Source organism: Candoia aspera, chromosome 1, assembly GCF_035149785.1.
Source record: "Candoia aspera isolate rCanAsp1 chromosome 1, rCanAsp1.hap2, whole genome shotgun sequence".
Taxonomy (NCBI): domain Eukaryota; kingdom Metazoa; phylum Chordata; class Lepidosauria; order Squamata; family Boidae; genus Candoia; species Candoia aspera.
Window position 1 is genome coordinate 160,752,057 of NC_086153.1, and position 19,136 is coordinate 160,771,192.

The 19,136-nt window shown below is 37.4% G+C and overlaps 1 protein-coding gene across 4 annotated transcripts in view; it reads right to left on the reverse strand.

The window, feature by feature from the left end:
• Positions 1-19,136, reverse strand: part of EHBP1 (EH domain binding protein 1) — a 267,597-nt gene that overhangs the window by 12,727 nt on the left and 235,734 nt on the right. For all 4 annotated transcript variants that reach the window (XM_063316932.1, XM_063316921.1, XM_063316914.1 and 1 more), the window contains one exon: positions 735-834. In XM_063316932.1, the coding sequence (XP_063173002.1) occupies positions 735-834 (100 nt within the window). The remainder of the gene's footprint in view (positions 1-734; positions 835-19,136) is intronic.

A 19,136-nucleotide genomic window follows, 5' to 3' on the forward strand; every position in this document is an offset into this window, starting at 1 on the left:
TATGTGTATTTACTCTTTTTCTCCCTATATATTAAATACATTTGTCTTTCAAGTTAAAGATGGTGCAAATAATTTCTGCATTCATTTCAGTGGTGAAGCTAAGAAATGGACAGATTGGCATATTTCTGATCTGCATGCATTTGTATATAAATCTATTATGTTCTATTTTTGCATTAGTTTTTAGCAAATCCTCACAAAAACCATATTAATGTATTTGCTCACAAAAACATGTATTTTGAAATATATTTTCTATTTCACATATTTTTTACCCCCAATCCTAACTTTATTATTTTTAAGTAGACCATGGCACTAACAAACTCAGGAAAGAACAAGGTCTGAAGGGTAACAACATTCTGATTTGCCCATTGGTCCTGGAAGTGCAGATTAAGTCCATTCCTATCAGGAATTGCTAAGAATGACACGTATGAATGAATGTCTATATATGGGTCAGGTCTCTACCACTTACCTGCAAAGAATCTGTGAATCTCTCAATTAAAATAGAATCCTATATAGAGGTACCATTAATTTCCATGATCCAATTTTGGACCAGGGTGCTATGTTTACAGTAGTATATGCTTCATAAGTTTCTATCTTCTATCTCAGTGAAACCTGAGTTATTTCTTAAGTTTAATCAATTTTCACTACATATGAGGAAATACTCTGAAGTTTTATAGGAAGGAAGCAGAAAAATTACCAACTTTTGCATTGTAATTCACAAATCAAGACATACTTACAGAAGAGAAAGTTGATTCATTCTTCTTATCAAGGCATTTTTCTTATTGACTAACATGAACCATTCTTGCATCATAGCTTCTTCTTCTTCGGTGTTTCTTCCTATTAAAAACAGAATAGTTTGATTTATCGCTTAAAGACTCAGTGATAAGTCTGAACTTAATTTTTATTTAGCACACAGTTTTCAGCCACTTAAAAAACAAAACAAAACATGTACAGTACAGGATCCAAAGGGCTCAGAAGTATGCCATATTAGCCTAAGCTTCCTTTCAACAGCAGCCCTCATCAGTTTCTAGAAAACTGCTCTCAATATTCTTTGGATCATCCAGACTGCAAAAGCCTATCATGGAGAGAAAAAAGTTCCAGTTTCCTATTTAGCTATTTATCTAAGACATTTAATGTACTCTTTTCAATCAGTTCTATTGAATATATAGTTGGAAAACAACATCAACAATAATAATGTTAATAGCTGGCTAAAACAAATTCAACTTAATTTCATACATATTATTAAAATCTGAAAAAAAAATATTAAAAATATTTTAGAATACCAAAAAATAAAATCATAACATTACTTGTTTGTTTATAAAGCCTATTTCAACTACCACACTATAAAAACCTTGCCCACTATCAAAAGAACAAAAATGGAACTAGCCTGTCTTCCCTTGACAAGGAATTTCAGGCAATTATTGATTTGTCCCTCTATTGCTTTCCTTTCAGATTAGAAGGGCTGTGCAGCACTTTGGATTTGAGGGGGAATGGTGCTTTGGAGGTGCTCAAGTAGCATGTGTCCACAACTCTGTGAAGCACCTCTGCCTTTTCCTGGAATCACATGGCTTCCTTCCACAACCACTGGGAAGAGATAATTTGTTTAAGGAGTTGCCAACAGGTGTTACACATGTACATATGGTACATACACCCAAAGCACCCCTTTCCCTTGGAATCCGAAGTAATGTATAGCACCAAAAATGACTCTCTGATTACAGAAGGAGCATCTTCCAAGGATATTAAAATAGAATAGGTGTATTATTAGAGAACGTGGATTTCTAAGCAGTTTGGCCATATCGGTTCTTTGATCATAATCAGCATTTAAAACTATATTCCAGTGGCCTATAAAGTTATTGAAACAAGGCAGTCACATGTTCCTTAGAATGGCCTTTGTCAATACATTTTGCAGAATTCAATACAGTGCTCCAAATGGAATATCACTAAAGGAGGCATCATCACAGTCACACTGGACATTTCTAGAAACGGGGAGGATTTGTGATGGAATGTGTTTCTGAAGGAGGGGGTGATGTGGTGGATTTCAGTGCTGCTGCTGATTCCCAGGAAGGTTGTTGTTTATTCGTTTAGTCGCTTCCGACTCTTTGTGACTTCATGGACCAGCCCACGCCAGAGCTTCCTGTCGGTCGTCAACACCCCCAGCTCCCCCAGGGACAAGTCCGTCACCTCTAGAATATCATCCATCCACCTTGCCCTTGGTTGGCCCCTCTTCCTTTTGCCCTCCACTCTCCCTAGCATCAGCATCTTCTCCAGAGTGTCCCGTCTTCTCATTATGTGGCCAAAGTATTTCAGTTTTGCCTTTAATATCATTCCCGCAAGTGAGCAGTCTGGCTTTATTTCCTGGAGGATGGACTGGTTTGATCTTCTTGCAGTCCAAGGCACTCAGAATTTTCCTCCAACACCACAGTTCCAAAGCATCGCTCTTCCTTCGCTCAGCCTTCCTTATGGTCCAGCTCTCGCAGCCATATGTTACTATGGGGAACACCATTGCTTTAACTATGCGGACCTTTGTTGTCAGTGTGATGTCTCTGCTCTTAACTATTTTATCAAGATTTGTCATTGCTCTTCTCCCAAGGATTAAGCGTCTTCTGATTTCCTGACTGCAGTCAGCATCTGCAGTAATCTTCGCACCTAGAAATACATAGTCTTTCACTGCCTCTACGTTTTCTCTCTCTATTTGCCAGTTATCAATCAAGCTGGTTGCCATAATCTTGGTTTTTTTGAGGTTTAGCTGCAAGCCAGCTTTTGCACTTTCTTCTTTCACCTTCATCATAAGGCTCCTCAGTTCCTCTTCACTTTCAGCCATCAAAGTGGTATCATCTGCATATCTGAGATTGTTAATGTTTCTTCCAGCGATTTTAACTCCAGCCTTGGATTCCTCAAGCCCAGCATGTCGCATGATGTGTTCTGCGTACAAGTTGAATAGGTAGGGTGAGAGTATACAGCCCTGCCATAATCCTTTCCCAATCTTAAACCAGTCCGTTGTTTCGTGGTCTGTTCTTACTGTTGCTACTTGGTCATTATACAGATTCTTCAGGAGGCATACAAGATGACTTCGTATCCCCATACTGCTAAGAACTTGCCACAATTTGTTATGGTCCACACAGTCAAAGGCTTTAGAATAGTCAATAAAACAGAAATAGATGTTTTTCTGAAACTCCCTGGCTTTTCCATTATCCAGCGGATATTGGCAATTTGGTCCCTAGTTCCTCTGCCTTTTCTAAACCCAGCTTGTACATCTGGCAATTCTCGCTCCATGAATTGCTGAAGTTTCCCTTGTAGGATCTTGAGCATTACCTTACTGGCATGTGAAATGAGTGCCACTGTTCGATAGTTTGAACATTCTTTAGTGTTCCCCTTTTTTGGTATGGGGATATAAGTTGATTTTTTCCAATCTGATGGCCATTCTTGTGTTTTCCAAATTTGCTGGCATATAGCATGCATTACCTTGACAGCATCATCTTGCAAGATTTTGAACAGTTCAGCTGGGATGCCATCATCTCCTACTGCCTTGTTATTAGCAATGCTTCTTAAGGCCCATTCAACCTCACTCTTCAGGATGTCTGGCTCTAGCTCACTGACCACACCATCAAAGCTATCCCTGATATTGTTTTCCTTCCTATACAGGTCTTCTGTATATTCTTGCCACCTTTTCTTGATCTCTTCTTCTTCTGTTAGGTCCTTGCCATCTTTCTTTTTGATCATACCCATTTTTGCCTGCAATTTACCTCCGATGTTTCTAATTTTCTGGAAGAGGTCTCTTGTCCTTCCAATTCTATTGTCTTCTTCCACTTCCACGCATTGCTTGTTTAAAGATAATTCCTTATCTCTTCTGGCTAACCTCTGGAATTTTGCATTGAATTGGGCATATCTCCCCCTATCACTGTTGCCTTTTGCTTTCCTTCTTTCTTGGGCTACTTCTAGTGTCTCAGCAGACAGCCATTTTGCCTTCTTGGTTTTCTCTTTCTTTGGGATGTATTTTGTTGCCGCCTCCTGAACAATGTTGCGAACTTCTGTCCAGAGTTCTTCCAGGACCCTACCTACTAAGTCCAGTCCCTTAAATCGATTCTTCACCTCCACTGCATATTCCTTAGGAATATTAGTGAGTTCATATCTAGCTGATCTGTGGGTCTTCCCTAATCTCTTTAGTCTGATCCTAAATTGTGCAATAAGAAGTTCGCGATCTGAACTACAGTCAGCTCCAGGTCTTGTTTTTACCGACTGTATAGATGTCCGCCACCTTTGGCTGCAAAGGATGTAGTCAATCTGATTTCGGTGTTGTCCATCTGGTGAAGTCCATGTATAAAGCTGTCTCTTACGTTGTTGGAAGAGAGTGTTTGTTATGCAGAGTGAGTTGTCTTGGCAAAATACTATCAGCCTATGTCCTGCTTCGTTTTGTTCTCCCAGGCCATGCTTACCTGTAATTCGAGGTGTCATTTGACTGCCCATCTTAGCATTCCAGTCTCCCGTGATGAAAATAACATCTCTTTTAGGCGTGTTGTCCAGTAGGTGTTGCAGATCCTCATAGAACTGCTCTACTTCAGCTTCTTCAGCATCTGTGGTTGGGGCATATATTTGGATCGCTGTGATGTTAGATGGCTTGCCCTGGATTCAAATTGAGATCATTCTATCGTTTTTTGGATTGTATCCAAGCAAGGAAGGAGGGAGCGCATTCTAGGCAGATAAGAGGAGTCACAGTCTGGAGACTGTTGCTGGGAAAGCTAAGAGGTTCAAGGTAGCTCCGCCCTAGAGTCTCCCAGGTTATTTACCCTTAGGTCAGTTAGAGTAGCTTTAGTCTGAAAAGATTCTGTCTCTATGGTGAAAGCAGTAAAGAACTGGAGTTTGGAATACATTGACTCAGCATTGTTCTGGAGCTGGCCCTGACAGGATTCACGCATTAGGCTTGGCTGAGTTATCCAAGGTTTACTCAACCAATTCCAGGAATTTATCCATGGTATGAATCTGAATACGCCAGGAACACTATCAAGTTGTGAGCTTTGCAAGGACAGTACAATCTTGTTTAGTACAGTTAACATTCTGATACTTAAACAGACTTTTGATTGTCAGAGAACCTCTATCTTCCTGTGATTAAGCTTTCTTAGTTTGCTGCTTTTCTGTTTCAAATGATGGGTGGTGCAAATGAAAAAGATGAGTAACTTTATATAACCAAAGATGTTATCAAGATACTTAGATTATTATTTCTCATAGGCTTTTTATGCATGATGTATAATATAATTTGAAGGGTTTCTACAATGGAGACCATCTTTGTAATGCATCTACTACAGTGAACCAGTATAAGGACTTCTAATGCTAACTGACATAAGCACCAATAAGCCTCTTTATTGATTCTGGATCTGCTTCTTCAAATTAAGAATTCAGCTATTTTCAATGAGACACAAGCCGCATAAATCTTATACATCTGTATTCAAAGGCTTTAAAAATCAAATCAAACCAAACAGATAAAAGCAAATCCCACTGAGTTCTGTCAACAATGGACAACATAAAGCCCACAAAACTGTTTTCTGTGACCGCTAGACTTCTTAGAGATTTTACTGTTGAAATTCAGTTGTAAATTGCCAAATAATTGAAAAATGACTCTTATCACTTTTTATCCTGCATCCCAATTCCACCCCCAGGAAAACCGTGCAACATCTGGCTCCCAGCATGGTATCTCTGCATCATGCCCTGCCTGCTGTGACCACTGAATGCCAAAATAAAATAATGATTAAAAACAAATCACCTCTGCCACAATCTATCCTCCTCCACTGGACAACATCAGGGCATGCTATGTATAAACTAACATATTTATCCACACATTGAACATGAGATTATGGTCCAGGGAAAAGTAGCTTGCCTAAGGACATCTAATGAGTTAAAATGGGGAGTTTTAGCTCAAATTCTTAGTTGCAACATTACAACAAGATTGATTTGTCAGAAGCTTTTAATCTAGACATCTGGAACTCAACATTTCCAATGTAATCCATCAACAGATCTCTCCCTTGACTGTAAGGAAATGCAATACTATATAATAATGTACAATACAACATTTATACAATACTGTAAACCGAAACTCTAACAAGATACATGAAGAAAGTGGATGTCATACTGTACTTACACTTTCATTTTGCACAAGGATGAAACTACAAAAGGCCTATGTGAAATTGTTACAAGGACTTTTCTTTTGCATACATTTCAAAACCATGATTTATTCTCTGGTAAGTTAATTATAAGCTCTAATTAAAATGAATAAAGAGTTCAATTTAATAAAAAGCGTGTGCTGGTGGTTTCTGTTCAGAAAACAAAGACAGGGGCATGAATGTCTGATACTCATATATGAGTTTCCGTAATCATAACTGCGTTTTGGAAATGCAGAAAATTTGCCAAGATTTGGAATATTCTCAGAATTCATTCAGCCTGTGGAATGATGGTGCCCACCAAACTTTGGACACTGACTGCAACAGGTGTAGCAGGTTAGCCTTTGTTGCTCTGAAACTGTAATAAAGCTATTTTCTTATTAGCAGATTAGCAGTAAAAATAATAGGTGTCCAGAGCTTGCTGCTTACAGCCCCTCATTTGTGGTAATAACTGCCATTTCCATAATCATGCTTTAAATGATGGAACATTTCCTTAAATATTCATGCTACATTTAAAATTCATGTGGTGAAAATTATGGTTGTGCTTGTGATCAAAAGATATTAGAAATTCTAGGTACTTTCTCTTTTTCTTTTACCAATGACTCTACCACCTTTCACATTTAATGCAAATGTTAATATGCTGATGTTTATAAATTGTCCTAAAATCGTTACATCATCCTTATAGTAGTAGAGCCATATGATTACTGTATGCTGCACACATGCACTTGTGCATATTACTCCTTCCCTTTGATGCACTTCAAATATTTTGATACAGAAATGGGAAAAACACAACAAACAAACCCAGAAGAATCTCAAAACAGCCATGATAGACTGTAAGCAAGAAGAGGAATTCAGCCCTCTCAAATATATTTTCAGCCCTGTGTGATGTAAGGGTAAGGAGACTACATGGTGCCATCCAGCTGAATAAGGCTTCACTGAGTTTAAATACACGCACATGCACACACACACACATACACAACATGATAATGGGCCCAAATTGCTTAAGGAAAAAAAGGTTCCAAGGTATTAGAAAGGACTGGATAGAATGCCTTGCTTCTTTATAATGTCAGTAATTTGACTAATTCCCTGGTTAACAATATAGAAATACCATGGGCAAGAACTGGTTTGTGGCACACTTTTGACAATTTGTTATTAGTGAATATTTTGTGATCTGAAGCATATTCCTCTCCCCTTTCCTTATGGAACAAAAACTGGGAAATTTCCTGTTGAGGAATTCACAGCTTCTACTCCACAAACAGGGAAAGACCAAACACCCATTTATTTATTGATCAAATTTAGCCACCGCCCATCTCCCCCAAAAGAGGGACTCTGGGCGGTTTACAGTAAAATCAAGCACAAAATATAAACATTAAAATCTCATAAAACAATTATAATAAAATACAGTAAATAAATAGAATCCAAGAAAGGTATAAAATCCAGGCTGGTGGGAGGGACTCTAGGGTGCGAGCCACCCCCAAGAATGGTTATTCGCTTTCCCGCCCCAGGCGAGACGGCAGAACCAGGTCTTCAGGGCCTTCCGGAAGGTCAGGAATGAGGGGGCCTGCCTCACCTCTGGGGGCAAGATATTCCAGAGGGCGGGGGCCACTACAGAGAAGGCCCGTTTCCTGGACCCCGCCAGATGAAATTCTCTTATGGATGGGGTCCGCAGCATGCCCTCTCTGGATGATTGGGTGGGGTGGGCCGATGTAATGGGGATGAGACGGTCCCTCAGGTAACCTGGCCCCATGCCATGTAGGGCTTTAAAGGTAATAACCAACACCTTGAATTGGACCTGGAAGCAAACTGGCACCCAGTGTAGCTCGCACAGCAACGGTGTTATATGTGCCGACCTAGGGGCACCAAAAATAGCCTGCACGGCTGCATTCTGGACCAGCTGAAGCTTCCGGATATTCTTCAAGGGTAGCCCCATGTAGAGCGCATTGCAGTAGTCTATATGGGAGATAACCAGGGCGTGAGTGACTGTCCATTCACAGTAAGGATACAGGGCCATCAGTCTGTACTGCATTTTATACAGCACACATGACAGATTCTTGCACCGGAAGGACACCCTTTCTGAAATAGACAGTAGAAGAATGGAAAGGCAATAGAGGAAAGGCTAAATACAAGTTACTTCTATTTCACTTAACTTGTCTCAGAGAAAATGAGACCTTCTCCAGCGTAGGTGCCATCCAGATATGAAGGACTGTTGAGGTGTTTTAGAAAGTACTTCCTAGGCATAGGAATTGACACAAAGAGACTAGACAGACATGACGGTTCTGTGGACATCAGACTGATGTTGACTTCGCAATGGATTGAATGTGAGGCACAAAACAAGAGAGAAAAAGAGGGAGAGAAGAATGAGATAAGCCAAGATACATAGCCTTGGCAACAAGGAGAACAATTGGTATTAATGAAGTGAGTGTTTGAGAGAAGGATTACTTGAAAGGAAAAATGTTGGTCTTGAATATTCTTAGTTTTAAATTGTGATTTTAAAAAAATGCAAGAGAGAATTGGTGGTAGGAGAAAATGGAATAAGAGTGATAGAGCTGTAGATCATTTTGGGCAGAAAGCAATGAGATTCAGTGAAATCAGGGTGAAGAGTAATGGGCCGGAGGGTTCCCAACAATGAGAGGGAAAGCAGCTGTAAAGCTTCCTCTCTCCCAGAAACACTGGAATTGGTTAAACAGTTAGAAAGAGAGAAAAGCTATCTGACGATAAATTCACAAGAGAAAGGAATTAATCGTAAGACATCAGGAAGCATGAAGACCAAACAGACCCCCTTAGATATTTTACTGAGGAGGTGACCAGGGATATTGTAAAGAGAGTTTCAATAAAGTGGGAGGGATGGAAGCTAGACTGGAGGAAGACAAACTAAGAGGGGCACTGGCAAAAAGAAAACGATTTTAACAGTACCACTAGGATGTCACAAAATTCTAGAGCCTAAGAACAGAAGAGAAATTAAGCTGTGGCTGGAGAGGGAGAATTGGTAATGAATGATTTTAATGGAATGGGTGAGATACTGGAATGTCTAGATAGAACAGGAAAGAAGCCAAAGGAGAGAGCATTTATTCTGTGTTGAAGAAGAGAAGTATTGGTAGAGCAAGGTCAACCAGAAGTAGGGAGAATACGGTTCAAAGAAGCACGTGGAAGGATAAGATAAGGACCCTGGGGATGAGGGAGATTGAAGAGCGTGAACTATTAGAAGAAGAGGGAAATAGGTGAAAGAGATTAGAATGAATGGTTTTGCTTTAGAACAATATAAATAATTAGCATGTTTTTATAGGAGACTCTGTCAAGAACTTCTAGCTTGGTGCCAGAAGCTAGGTTGTTCACAGGAGTTTCTGTATTTAGGCAAGAGAAAAATACATTTGTTTAAGAAAAAAATACACCCACATGTTGCCTGCCAACATCCTTTCCCTTCACTGGAATCTCACTCTTGCCTGATGCAGTCACATGGAGTGAATGAAACATGGCACAAAAGAAAGCAGGGGAATACTGCATCTCCTTGCTCTGTGAAGTGCAGCTAAAGGGAAGCTGGTTGGCGTTCTCCTGCAGAAGCTCCTGTACAATGTCAGAGGAAATGGAGCACCGTCCCCTGCGCTGTCTCATGCCATACCTTCCAGTCCAGGTAACAGTGCTCTCAGGATCACTGCTAGGTTTTCCAAACCTTATATGGATGCACTATAGAATTCAAACCATAGGGAATTATTCAAATCGCAGGAATAAAATTCATAAAAAGATGTGTGTTTCTGATCCACCAGCTGTCCTGAGATTTTTATGATTATTGTTTTTTTTACAGGGAAACACAGCAACAAATACTTAAACTTTGGATCAGGAGTGCAAATTAGGACAGTTTCTCCTTCGGGTAACATTGTGTAATTCTAAAAGCCATTGTGTTAGGAAAGGGCAAACCTTTTAATATCAAGAGCTAAGACAGCATACAGCTAGAGCTACAGAGAAATTCCAGTGTTTCAATGGTGTGAAATATGGACCTTTTAAAGAGACCCTGCGTCTTTTTATAACATTTTCGGTTGCTTTTCAGATTCACTGTTTTTTGTGTTCGCCTTAGACCATATGATGCCCTGACACTGGTCATGTGATACAGGTTGTAATAGGCACAAATCCTTTTGGGTAACAACAAAAGAAGAAAGAATAAAAAGAAAAAGCTGAGAGAAACCTTGGCATTTGGAAAAAGGCCAATTGTGGCTCTGACGAAGGCCTTTTTGATCACTGAAATGACACATGCGTGCAATATTAAGAGCAGTTAGGGTTTTATTGGCCATGGATTTCAATTCTTTTTCCCCAAAATATTGCAGTTCTGCATGGTTAAAGATATTTTAAAACTCAAATTTAAGGAGATTATACACTGAGCATATGCATAGAACTTGGCAAAACAGATCTACATAACAATGATATAATTTAAACCTATTCTTTGCAGCTTCTTTTGCAGCTTCTCAATAAAATAGAGGCTTTTCCAGCAAAGGTTGTTCAGAATCTACTTCTGTAAATCTAGGTAGAACTCAATTAAGTTTTTGTGTGGCAGGGTAAAAAGCCCATTTAGATCATTCTGTAAATACGTACATAAATAAGGGTGCTGTCTATGCTGCTTTCAAAGAATCACCATTATGTTTAGTATTTAAATTATGAGCAAAACATATTGAAACTGATTCAGCATTTGGTTGCAAACTCATTATTGTTAAATGAGATGAAATGATTGGAATGCAAAAAACAGCCTTTGAATATAAAATGTGAGCTTTCTGTCTAGTTTTTACAACATAGCATCTACATTACTTTTTTGTGTTTGTTCCGTCTAGAAACAGGACCCCCCTTTTAAACTAGCAAGTTAGACCATTACAAATTAATCCTGACTTTAATAACTGGTTAAAGACCCCTTCAGCTCTATAAATAGGAAAAAAATATTAAAAGCCTGTGATCACAGCGAGCTCTCTCATTTCTCCTCTAACCATTTGTTATTTAATCCAATACTAGTAATCCAATTTGTCCATCAGACTTTTAAAGGGCAGAATGCAACTTCCCCAGCTTAGACACTTTTCAAAGTACAATATATTTTTCAAATGAATGCTGGATGTTTCATTTTTTCCCCCTCCTAACTGTTCGTTGCTCTAATGTATGAAGGGGAAAAAAAGAACAAGATGAACATTGTTCATACTGATTAAGTAAGAGCTCATTAAAGAGCTGTCAGTGCCGTTCTCTGAATATGCATGAAGCACATAATCAGATCTAGTACCGTCACTAGAGGAGAATACGGTAAGTACAAAGAATTGATTTAATTACTGAGAGTGGGCTGTAGTGGTAAAGCAGTCTTGTTAGTACAAAAAGAAAAGGAGGTTGTATTCTGGCACAGTTAGGGGAAAAAGGCAGTTTCAGCTTCTGCCACAATACTTAATCTCAGAAAAAAGCACTTTACAATGTAGCTCAAAATGAAGATGGCCAGTGTCCTAAAAAAGGCCGGAATTCATCTTATCTTGCCTAACCTCACCTGGTAAACTATCTCGCAGAAGGCAGTTTCTTTCTTTAATCATAATTACACTTGGGCCATTTCATCAAAGGGTCACCCAGCCCACTTTGGAAAAGGCCCTGAAGTCCTTTGTGCTAAAAACAATTGCATTTGAAATGCCTGGTTTTTTTTTTCAAAATATTTTGATGGATATTTCAACATAAATAGAAAATCAAATGATCAGCTTTACAGTATAATCTAACCAGCCAGGTATCCTGAGATGAAATATGAAACTTAAGTAATAGTATTTGCTGTTATTAAAACTTTTTTTTTCATTTGAACAATGATGATTACTTTACTGGAAATTCTGTATGAAGTGCTGTGAAAAAGAATTTTTTTGGTCTTGATTTATGGGTTTCATAGTGAGGGCATTTTCCTGACTGTTAACTTATTTATTACTGTACGGTCATCTGATTTGAAAATTAGCGTTTTAACTTCTTTACATCCAGTATATTGTCTTCTTAATTAGGAAGCATTATATACTTATTTCATACTCAAAATCACAGTTCCAACATGGTAATAGGGTAATGCCTCAGTTATTAGTACTTTCAGAAATTCTAAATTATTCGGGAAGCTTTGTTTCTTACTGAATTCATGTTCAATAAAGGTTGCAATAAAGTTAATTCTATAATGCTGTTCAGCAATCCAGAATGTGGGAGTTAACATTCTTTCAAACTGCTTTACCCCTTTTGGTCAATTTCATGACCAAAGCTATTGTTTTTACTCATTGATTAAAAAGGCTTTTGTTCATCTGAAGTCTTGTGAAGACATTTGTGCTGCAACCTCTGATGAAAACAGAAATGAATATACACATCACTTCTTTTGCTGATTCATGAGAACAGAGCTTTATAAAACATGTCAATTTAATTATTTTAATAACCAGTAATCAGTTATCTGAAACAGAAAATAAGCATTTAAAAATGCTATGCTGAGTCAAGTATTTATATGTATCTATGTGCCATTATTTCCCATTAAAAATACAAGGAAGGAAGGGAGGGAGGGAGGAAATAATGATGAATGTAACATAATCACAGAAAAGAGCAGACTATCTTAAGTCTGCTAAAGTTAAACTAAGTATAGATTGACCTAGACTGACTAGATTGCCTATGCAAAGGGGGAAAGAAGTATTGCAGCAAATTACGAATATTGCTTTGAGTAGCTAGTTCAAGAAAAGCAGCAAAATGTAGAGACAGGACTAGTTCGTTGCATAAATAAGTGAGCACAGTAATTTCTCTACACATTATATGATCATAAATCTGTCAAGACAAGCTGGGGAATGAGAGTAATATATTTTTAAAAAATCTTTTAAATTGAAATGTATGTAACTATTTTCCTAAGTGATTTACAATCCTCCAAAGATTTTTTTTTAAAAGTTTCTATCAGTTTCCAACCCTTTCCCCTTGAAATGGCATTATAAGAAAAATACAGATTTATAGAAATCATTTTATATGAGTCCTAGAGTGGTGATCATTTAATATTTTACTCACTCTGAACCTTGTATCTGTAATGTTAAGATGGCAAGGGGATCGTGTGCAAACAGAATACCCTTCCACTCATACAGAGGAATTGCTGATCCCTCCTTTCATTTGTAGTCTTCCAACTCATATGCCAGATGCCTCCCCCATTCTCAAGAACGGCTGATGGGGATGGAAGAAAATGGGGGAAAATTCTGTTCTCTACATTGAATTCTGTTCCATGAGTGGCATGTATTTTAGAAACCAAACAGTATTACATGCTTCCCCTATTTGATGGTATTACTGTATACACTTATTACCATAGAAACAGGTTCTCAAACTGAAAAATTCTAAAGGGTGCAGTGTGTGTGCGTGTATTATATATGACTGACCTATCACTGAATGCTCACAATCAATTTTAGGAGAATGAATGCATCACAGAATTTGTAGATACTCATAGTATTTGTCAGAGGCTGTCAGTGTTCACATAGTAGTTTCAACATTTTAATAAATTTTGTACAGTAATTGTAATGAATTCACTATTTGCAGAAAATTATGAATCTTCAGATAATCAAGAGGCCAATCTGCAGAATTTGGACTTCACATTACTCTGAAACAATTAAAAAGAGAAAGTTTATTGCTCAAGCCTATTAAACGCTTGAGATTCTACTGTATTATAGTTTTAAAATCAGAAACTGTGTCTGGATTAGAATAACTTAACTTTAGTATAGTCTTAGATAGGGAACAACTCATTACCTGTGAGGTTTGCAGAATAATGGTCTTGAATACAGAATAAATGGACTTAAGAAAGAATAGCAAATGTACGTTTTTCTTAATTCATTATTTACTTAAGATTTTCAGTAAAAGAAAGCTGATACAAAGAAGTCCATATTACATGATTAGTGTGAAATTCACTGTCACAACATGGCATAAAAGCCAATTTTTCCATAGGAGAAAATCAAATTGTAGTACCTTTCCTAGCAACATACGAATAGTATTAATAAAAGATCAAGAATTTGCAGAGGAATATAAATTATATAATTACAAGGCACACATTTGATGCATGTGTTTTGGGAAGAACCCCTCATAGTTGGGTTCCTCTGCCTGCTGTCGCAGCAGCATTCCATCATTCAGTTGTTGTACAGAGTTGGATTTTACCAGTTTTCACTCAACCTTGTCCATTATAGGATTGCTCTAGAGCTTGTATAATTCCTTCTAGAAGACTGAGCTATTGGGAAGGATTTTGATAGCCAAAGTACATGTAGTATTTATGGAGCTGATCAAGTGGTTAGTTCGAGTGTTTGTTGCTGCTGTGGGGGGTGCGGATTTAGTGGGATTTTTTGTATTTGGATTTTAATCCTGCAAATTGCTCAGAGTCACTGTGTGTGAGTTGGGTGGCTATATAAATTTGTTTAATAAATAAATAAATAAATTTACTCCAGCAAAATGAAGTGGCTGTTTACATAACTGTATGTGGTGTTAGCCAGGAACGGCTTCAAAAGCAGTTAAATGAGCTGAAAAAAGATGCAGCTGCTTTAATGATTTGAAAAGAAGTCCTTTGTATGTGTTCCTACACATTCCAAAGCACATATTTGGAAGGATTTGTACAGCCTTGTTGCAAGGTAGCAACTAGGGGTTCCTACTAGGAACTAGGTCATATCTTTCTAAAATTTACTGTATGCTATGTCTACTCTACAACCAGCTAGAATTATTTGCATATATTTCCATGGTTGAGAAAAAAAGAACCCAACTGATTAGCTGGAAAAATGAGGAATTCATACTATTTTTGAAAAATAAACTTAAATTCACAACACTTAAATGTATATGAACTCATTAGGCAATTTTTAAAGTCATTCTATTCTACTCTGTTCCATTCTGTTTTATTTACTATTTGGAAAGAATTTCAATGTAAAAATAAACTTTCTAATGTCAGAAAATATAGAAAACAGAAGTGATAGAAGTGTCATTTACCTAACTATACACATCTACTCCTGAGCTTTTATGCTTTTTGATGATTTACAGTATTAGAGATCTTTACATATTTGGTTCGATGGAACAGATGCATTTTGCCAGGATTTTTGGCTGCATAATTGATATAAATGAAACCCGGACATAATTCTATCATAGTCATCTCTTTTTAGAAATACCTAATACATTTTTACAGCTTCATTTGAATGAGGTGTGGCTTTCAAATAGTAATGTCTCTAAAAAGACTGCTATATAAATTGTGAGATTTCAGAAGAATATTGATATTGCTTGTAAGGGCTAGGGTAGCAAAATCCAAGGAAATCTGAAAGGGCAAGAATGACTGTAGATGGATTAAAGACCCAAGGAACTAGGAAATGGGTATAATATTACCTAACTCCCAGATGTCCTGCTCTGTCTAGTTCTTGAGCTTTCCACAGACAAGAGCCAGGAATGCTTTAATCAGGTTTAAAGCAAACCTGAGAATTAGGTTAGAATTATTAAAAGTGTTCAGGATGGAATCACTGCAACAGACATTCCAGCTGCTTTATTCTACATGGTGGCTCAGGTACATCAAAGCAGGCAAAAACTCAGAGATCGCAGAGGATCAATAGTAAACATGCTTTACATGTAGACAAACGTTTGTGATTCCAGAAAAACATATCAAAATGAAAGAAACATAGAGTATCATATACAAAATGTTGTGGGTTGTGTCAATAAAATCCTAGAGCTACAGATGCATACTGAGGGAGGAGTGAGGGGGGTGGTATTGGGTGGTGGTGCTGCCAAAGACACAAGAAGGCTAATGGCAGCCGTGGAGTTGGATTGCTGCTGCCCATGCACTGATCAGCTCTTTGTTGGTTAGTGACAGCACAGCAATGCTAGAGGAAAAAAATGTGTGCCTTCAAGTCAGTTTTGACTTGCAGTTTCCTTGGTATCATTTTTCAGAAGTAGCTTGCCAATTCCTCCTTCCTAGGGAGGAGAGAAGTGACTGGCTCAAGTTCATTTAGCTGGCTTTGTGCCTAAGGTGGGACTAAAATTCACAGACTCCTGGTTTCTGGTCTCTTCCTTAACCACTATACCAAACTGGCTCTCCGCAATGAAGGAGGGGTTGTTAAAAAATGATCTACTCTGGGTGTTAACTATACTAGGTAGGCCACTATCCTGCTGCCTTCTTGGTAGAACAGGAAAATGTTAAAAGTTAGGCCATTGTTTAACATTAAAGATGTATAATACAGAAACACACTGGTTTATATCTATTCAGTTCTACAACTGACTGATAAGACATCCTGCCATTACGCCATAATGACCATAATGATATATAATGGCATCACAGTCAACTCTTCTAGAATAAGACTTGCTGGGAGTCAGGGGGTGTCCAAATGTATTTATTTAATTAATTATAACAGCAATAATGTCAATTTGAAAGAAAATGTAGAATTTGGAACTATGCTTAGTCAGCTTATGACTCTGTGCACCTGAATTTTAAATTTAATCCAACTAATGAAGACATGAAGTTATAGGGTCAATTTATTAGAGGGTGAATTTTTCTCTGCCAATCCACCCTTCCCAAGTAATGAGGTAGAATTATTTGACCTGTTGAATCTATGAATACAAGTGGTGCTGTCTGTTAGTGATTTATATGAGTAAGTCTACAGAGCAATGTGTTGCTAAATTGGCTATCTGAAAGTAAAATTAAATTAAGGAATCTTTGAAGGAACTGTATAAAAGGACACATATTCTCCTTTAGGCTAATATACTCCTGAAAATGTTCTAACTTGCATCACTGATGACAACAATATGCCATGTTTCTAATAAAAACTCTTAGTGACTACAGGACCAGGATCTAAACTGTCAGGAGTCAATGTTGATTATAACAAGATGTAAATGCAACAATGAATTAGTAAATAAATATTTTAAAATGGTGAAATACAGACATTAAGTATAATGCAAAGTGCTAAGGAGTCTCCAGTGATTCGTAATACAAAGGAAAACCAGAATAAGAGAAATATCTGAATACATTCCAGGTGAATACAATTAGTCTATTTTGTCTTGTAAGTTCATTGGTCTAAAACTTCTGCATGTAGTTCATACGTAAGATGCAATTACACTGCTAATTCAGAATATATATTTCCCAAACAAAAATATATTAAAGCAACAGTAATTTGTGGGAGACTTCAGATAAACTTGTTCTCTTTACATACTGTAAATATGGACAGGTGGAATGATGGAATAATCACTATCAACCTTTGCAATTTCATACATCTTCACTGGAAATCCTACTCCTCAAGTAGACTGGGATTTTAAAAGGTTAATATTTGGTTGGGAGACCACCAAAAATCCTAGGGCTATGGATTAGAATTTGAAAAAACATCCCAGAAGGAGACAGTGGAAACCATTTCTGAATTGTTGATAAGAAAGCTAGATGGATGTGTCCATGTAGTCGCCAGAAGCTGAATGTGAAAAGGTCTTTACCTTTAAACAGACTTGGTCTGTCCCAGCATTTGGACTTACCGTCACACTTGTATTCATTAAATAAATGAATTTAGTTCTATTATTAATTTAAGTCATAATTCTTGGGCTTAATTGGTGTAATGATCTTCCCTGAGACTGAGAAAGAAGAGGAAATTATTGAAAACACTGCAGTTTCAGAATATCTTGAAATTCCTTCCTTATTTGCTAAACAGCTACATTTTCTGTCCATCAAACAGTGGTTACCACGAGAATGAAGAAATCTCTGTCCTAGCAAAGAGATGAATAGAGTCCTAAAAGTGAAAGTATTCAGTCATCCAGATTTATGTATCCTTATGCCTTTTCCTTTCAATAAAACAATTGCGTCTCTTTTTGCCGTTGGTGTGTTAAACGTTCAACAATTGGATTGTTGGAAACCAGACTTTATTCCAAAATAGAGTATTATTTCACATGTTCTGTAACTTAGTCATCAGAAGAATCCAAAATAAATCAGCCTGAGCCACTGGTTCTGCCATCTGGAGAAAGACTTCTTGGTAAAATTTTACTTATTCCAAAGAATTGTATTATACATGAGACAGAGTAGACATAACCCATGATACTGATTGCTTGAACTCTTCCTCTGTTAAGCTGTATTCTTGCCACTTCCTATTATTCAAACCAAACAGTGAACTGTAATAAAGTAAAAGAACAACCAAGACAAAGATAAAACCTATAGCATTAGTTTTTAGGAAACAACAAACACTATATTGACAAATGGGACAATTCTATTCATTGAACTTCATATATTATATGTATATAGTATGTTTGGGTATGAAAAACTTAGATCAGAATGGAAGATTCAAAGGGAGAGCAAACTCTCTGAAAACAAAAAATAATTAAGTAAATGTTCTGCTACCTAATGCCTTCCCTACTACACAAATTGCTAGAAAAAATCTGATTGTTACAGTATTATTTCATGATGCACATTTTAGTTGCACAGTAGGACACATCAAGAAATGAACCCGAAAGTCAGTCCTCCCTACAGCAGACTATGAGAAACTGCCTCTTTGAAAATTTCTTGTATTAAAACAAAACTGTCCATGAATGGAGAAAAGGAAAAAAGATGTTGCCTAACTTTCATTTAACATGTTAACATTTTATATATGGGATTTTTTTTTAACGTGGAAGACTAATGAAAAAGATAATGGTTCTACTGAAGCTAAAATAATATGGTACAGGATTCATGCTTCTTTTCATAGCCCCAAAGTTAATCAAATACTAGCTTATTACAACTTGGAATCTAACTTCTGCCAATGACATAAGGCTCTCAGAACAGGGTTTTCCCACATTTCCATTGTACTTCACCTTACAGGGTCATCCTAAAAAGCTGCTTCTGAAGGAGGGCTGGAGGCCCTAGGAACTGACATGAGGGACTGCTACAACAGGAATCATGCCTCATCATGCAACAGGAATATCTTCAGAGAAGAACGTGTGTGTGTGTGTGTGTGTGTGTGTGTGTACTTTCCCAAAATCTCAGGGATATTAATGTGTGAAGTTCAGCAGAAGATATAAACTTCATTATTCCTGTTCTGTAACCAAAAA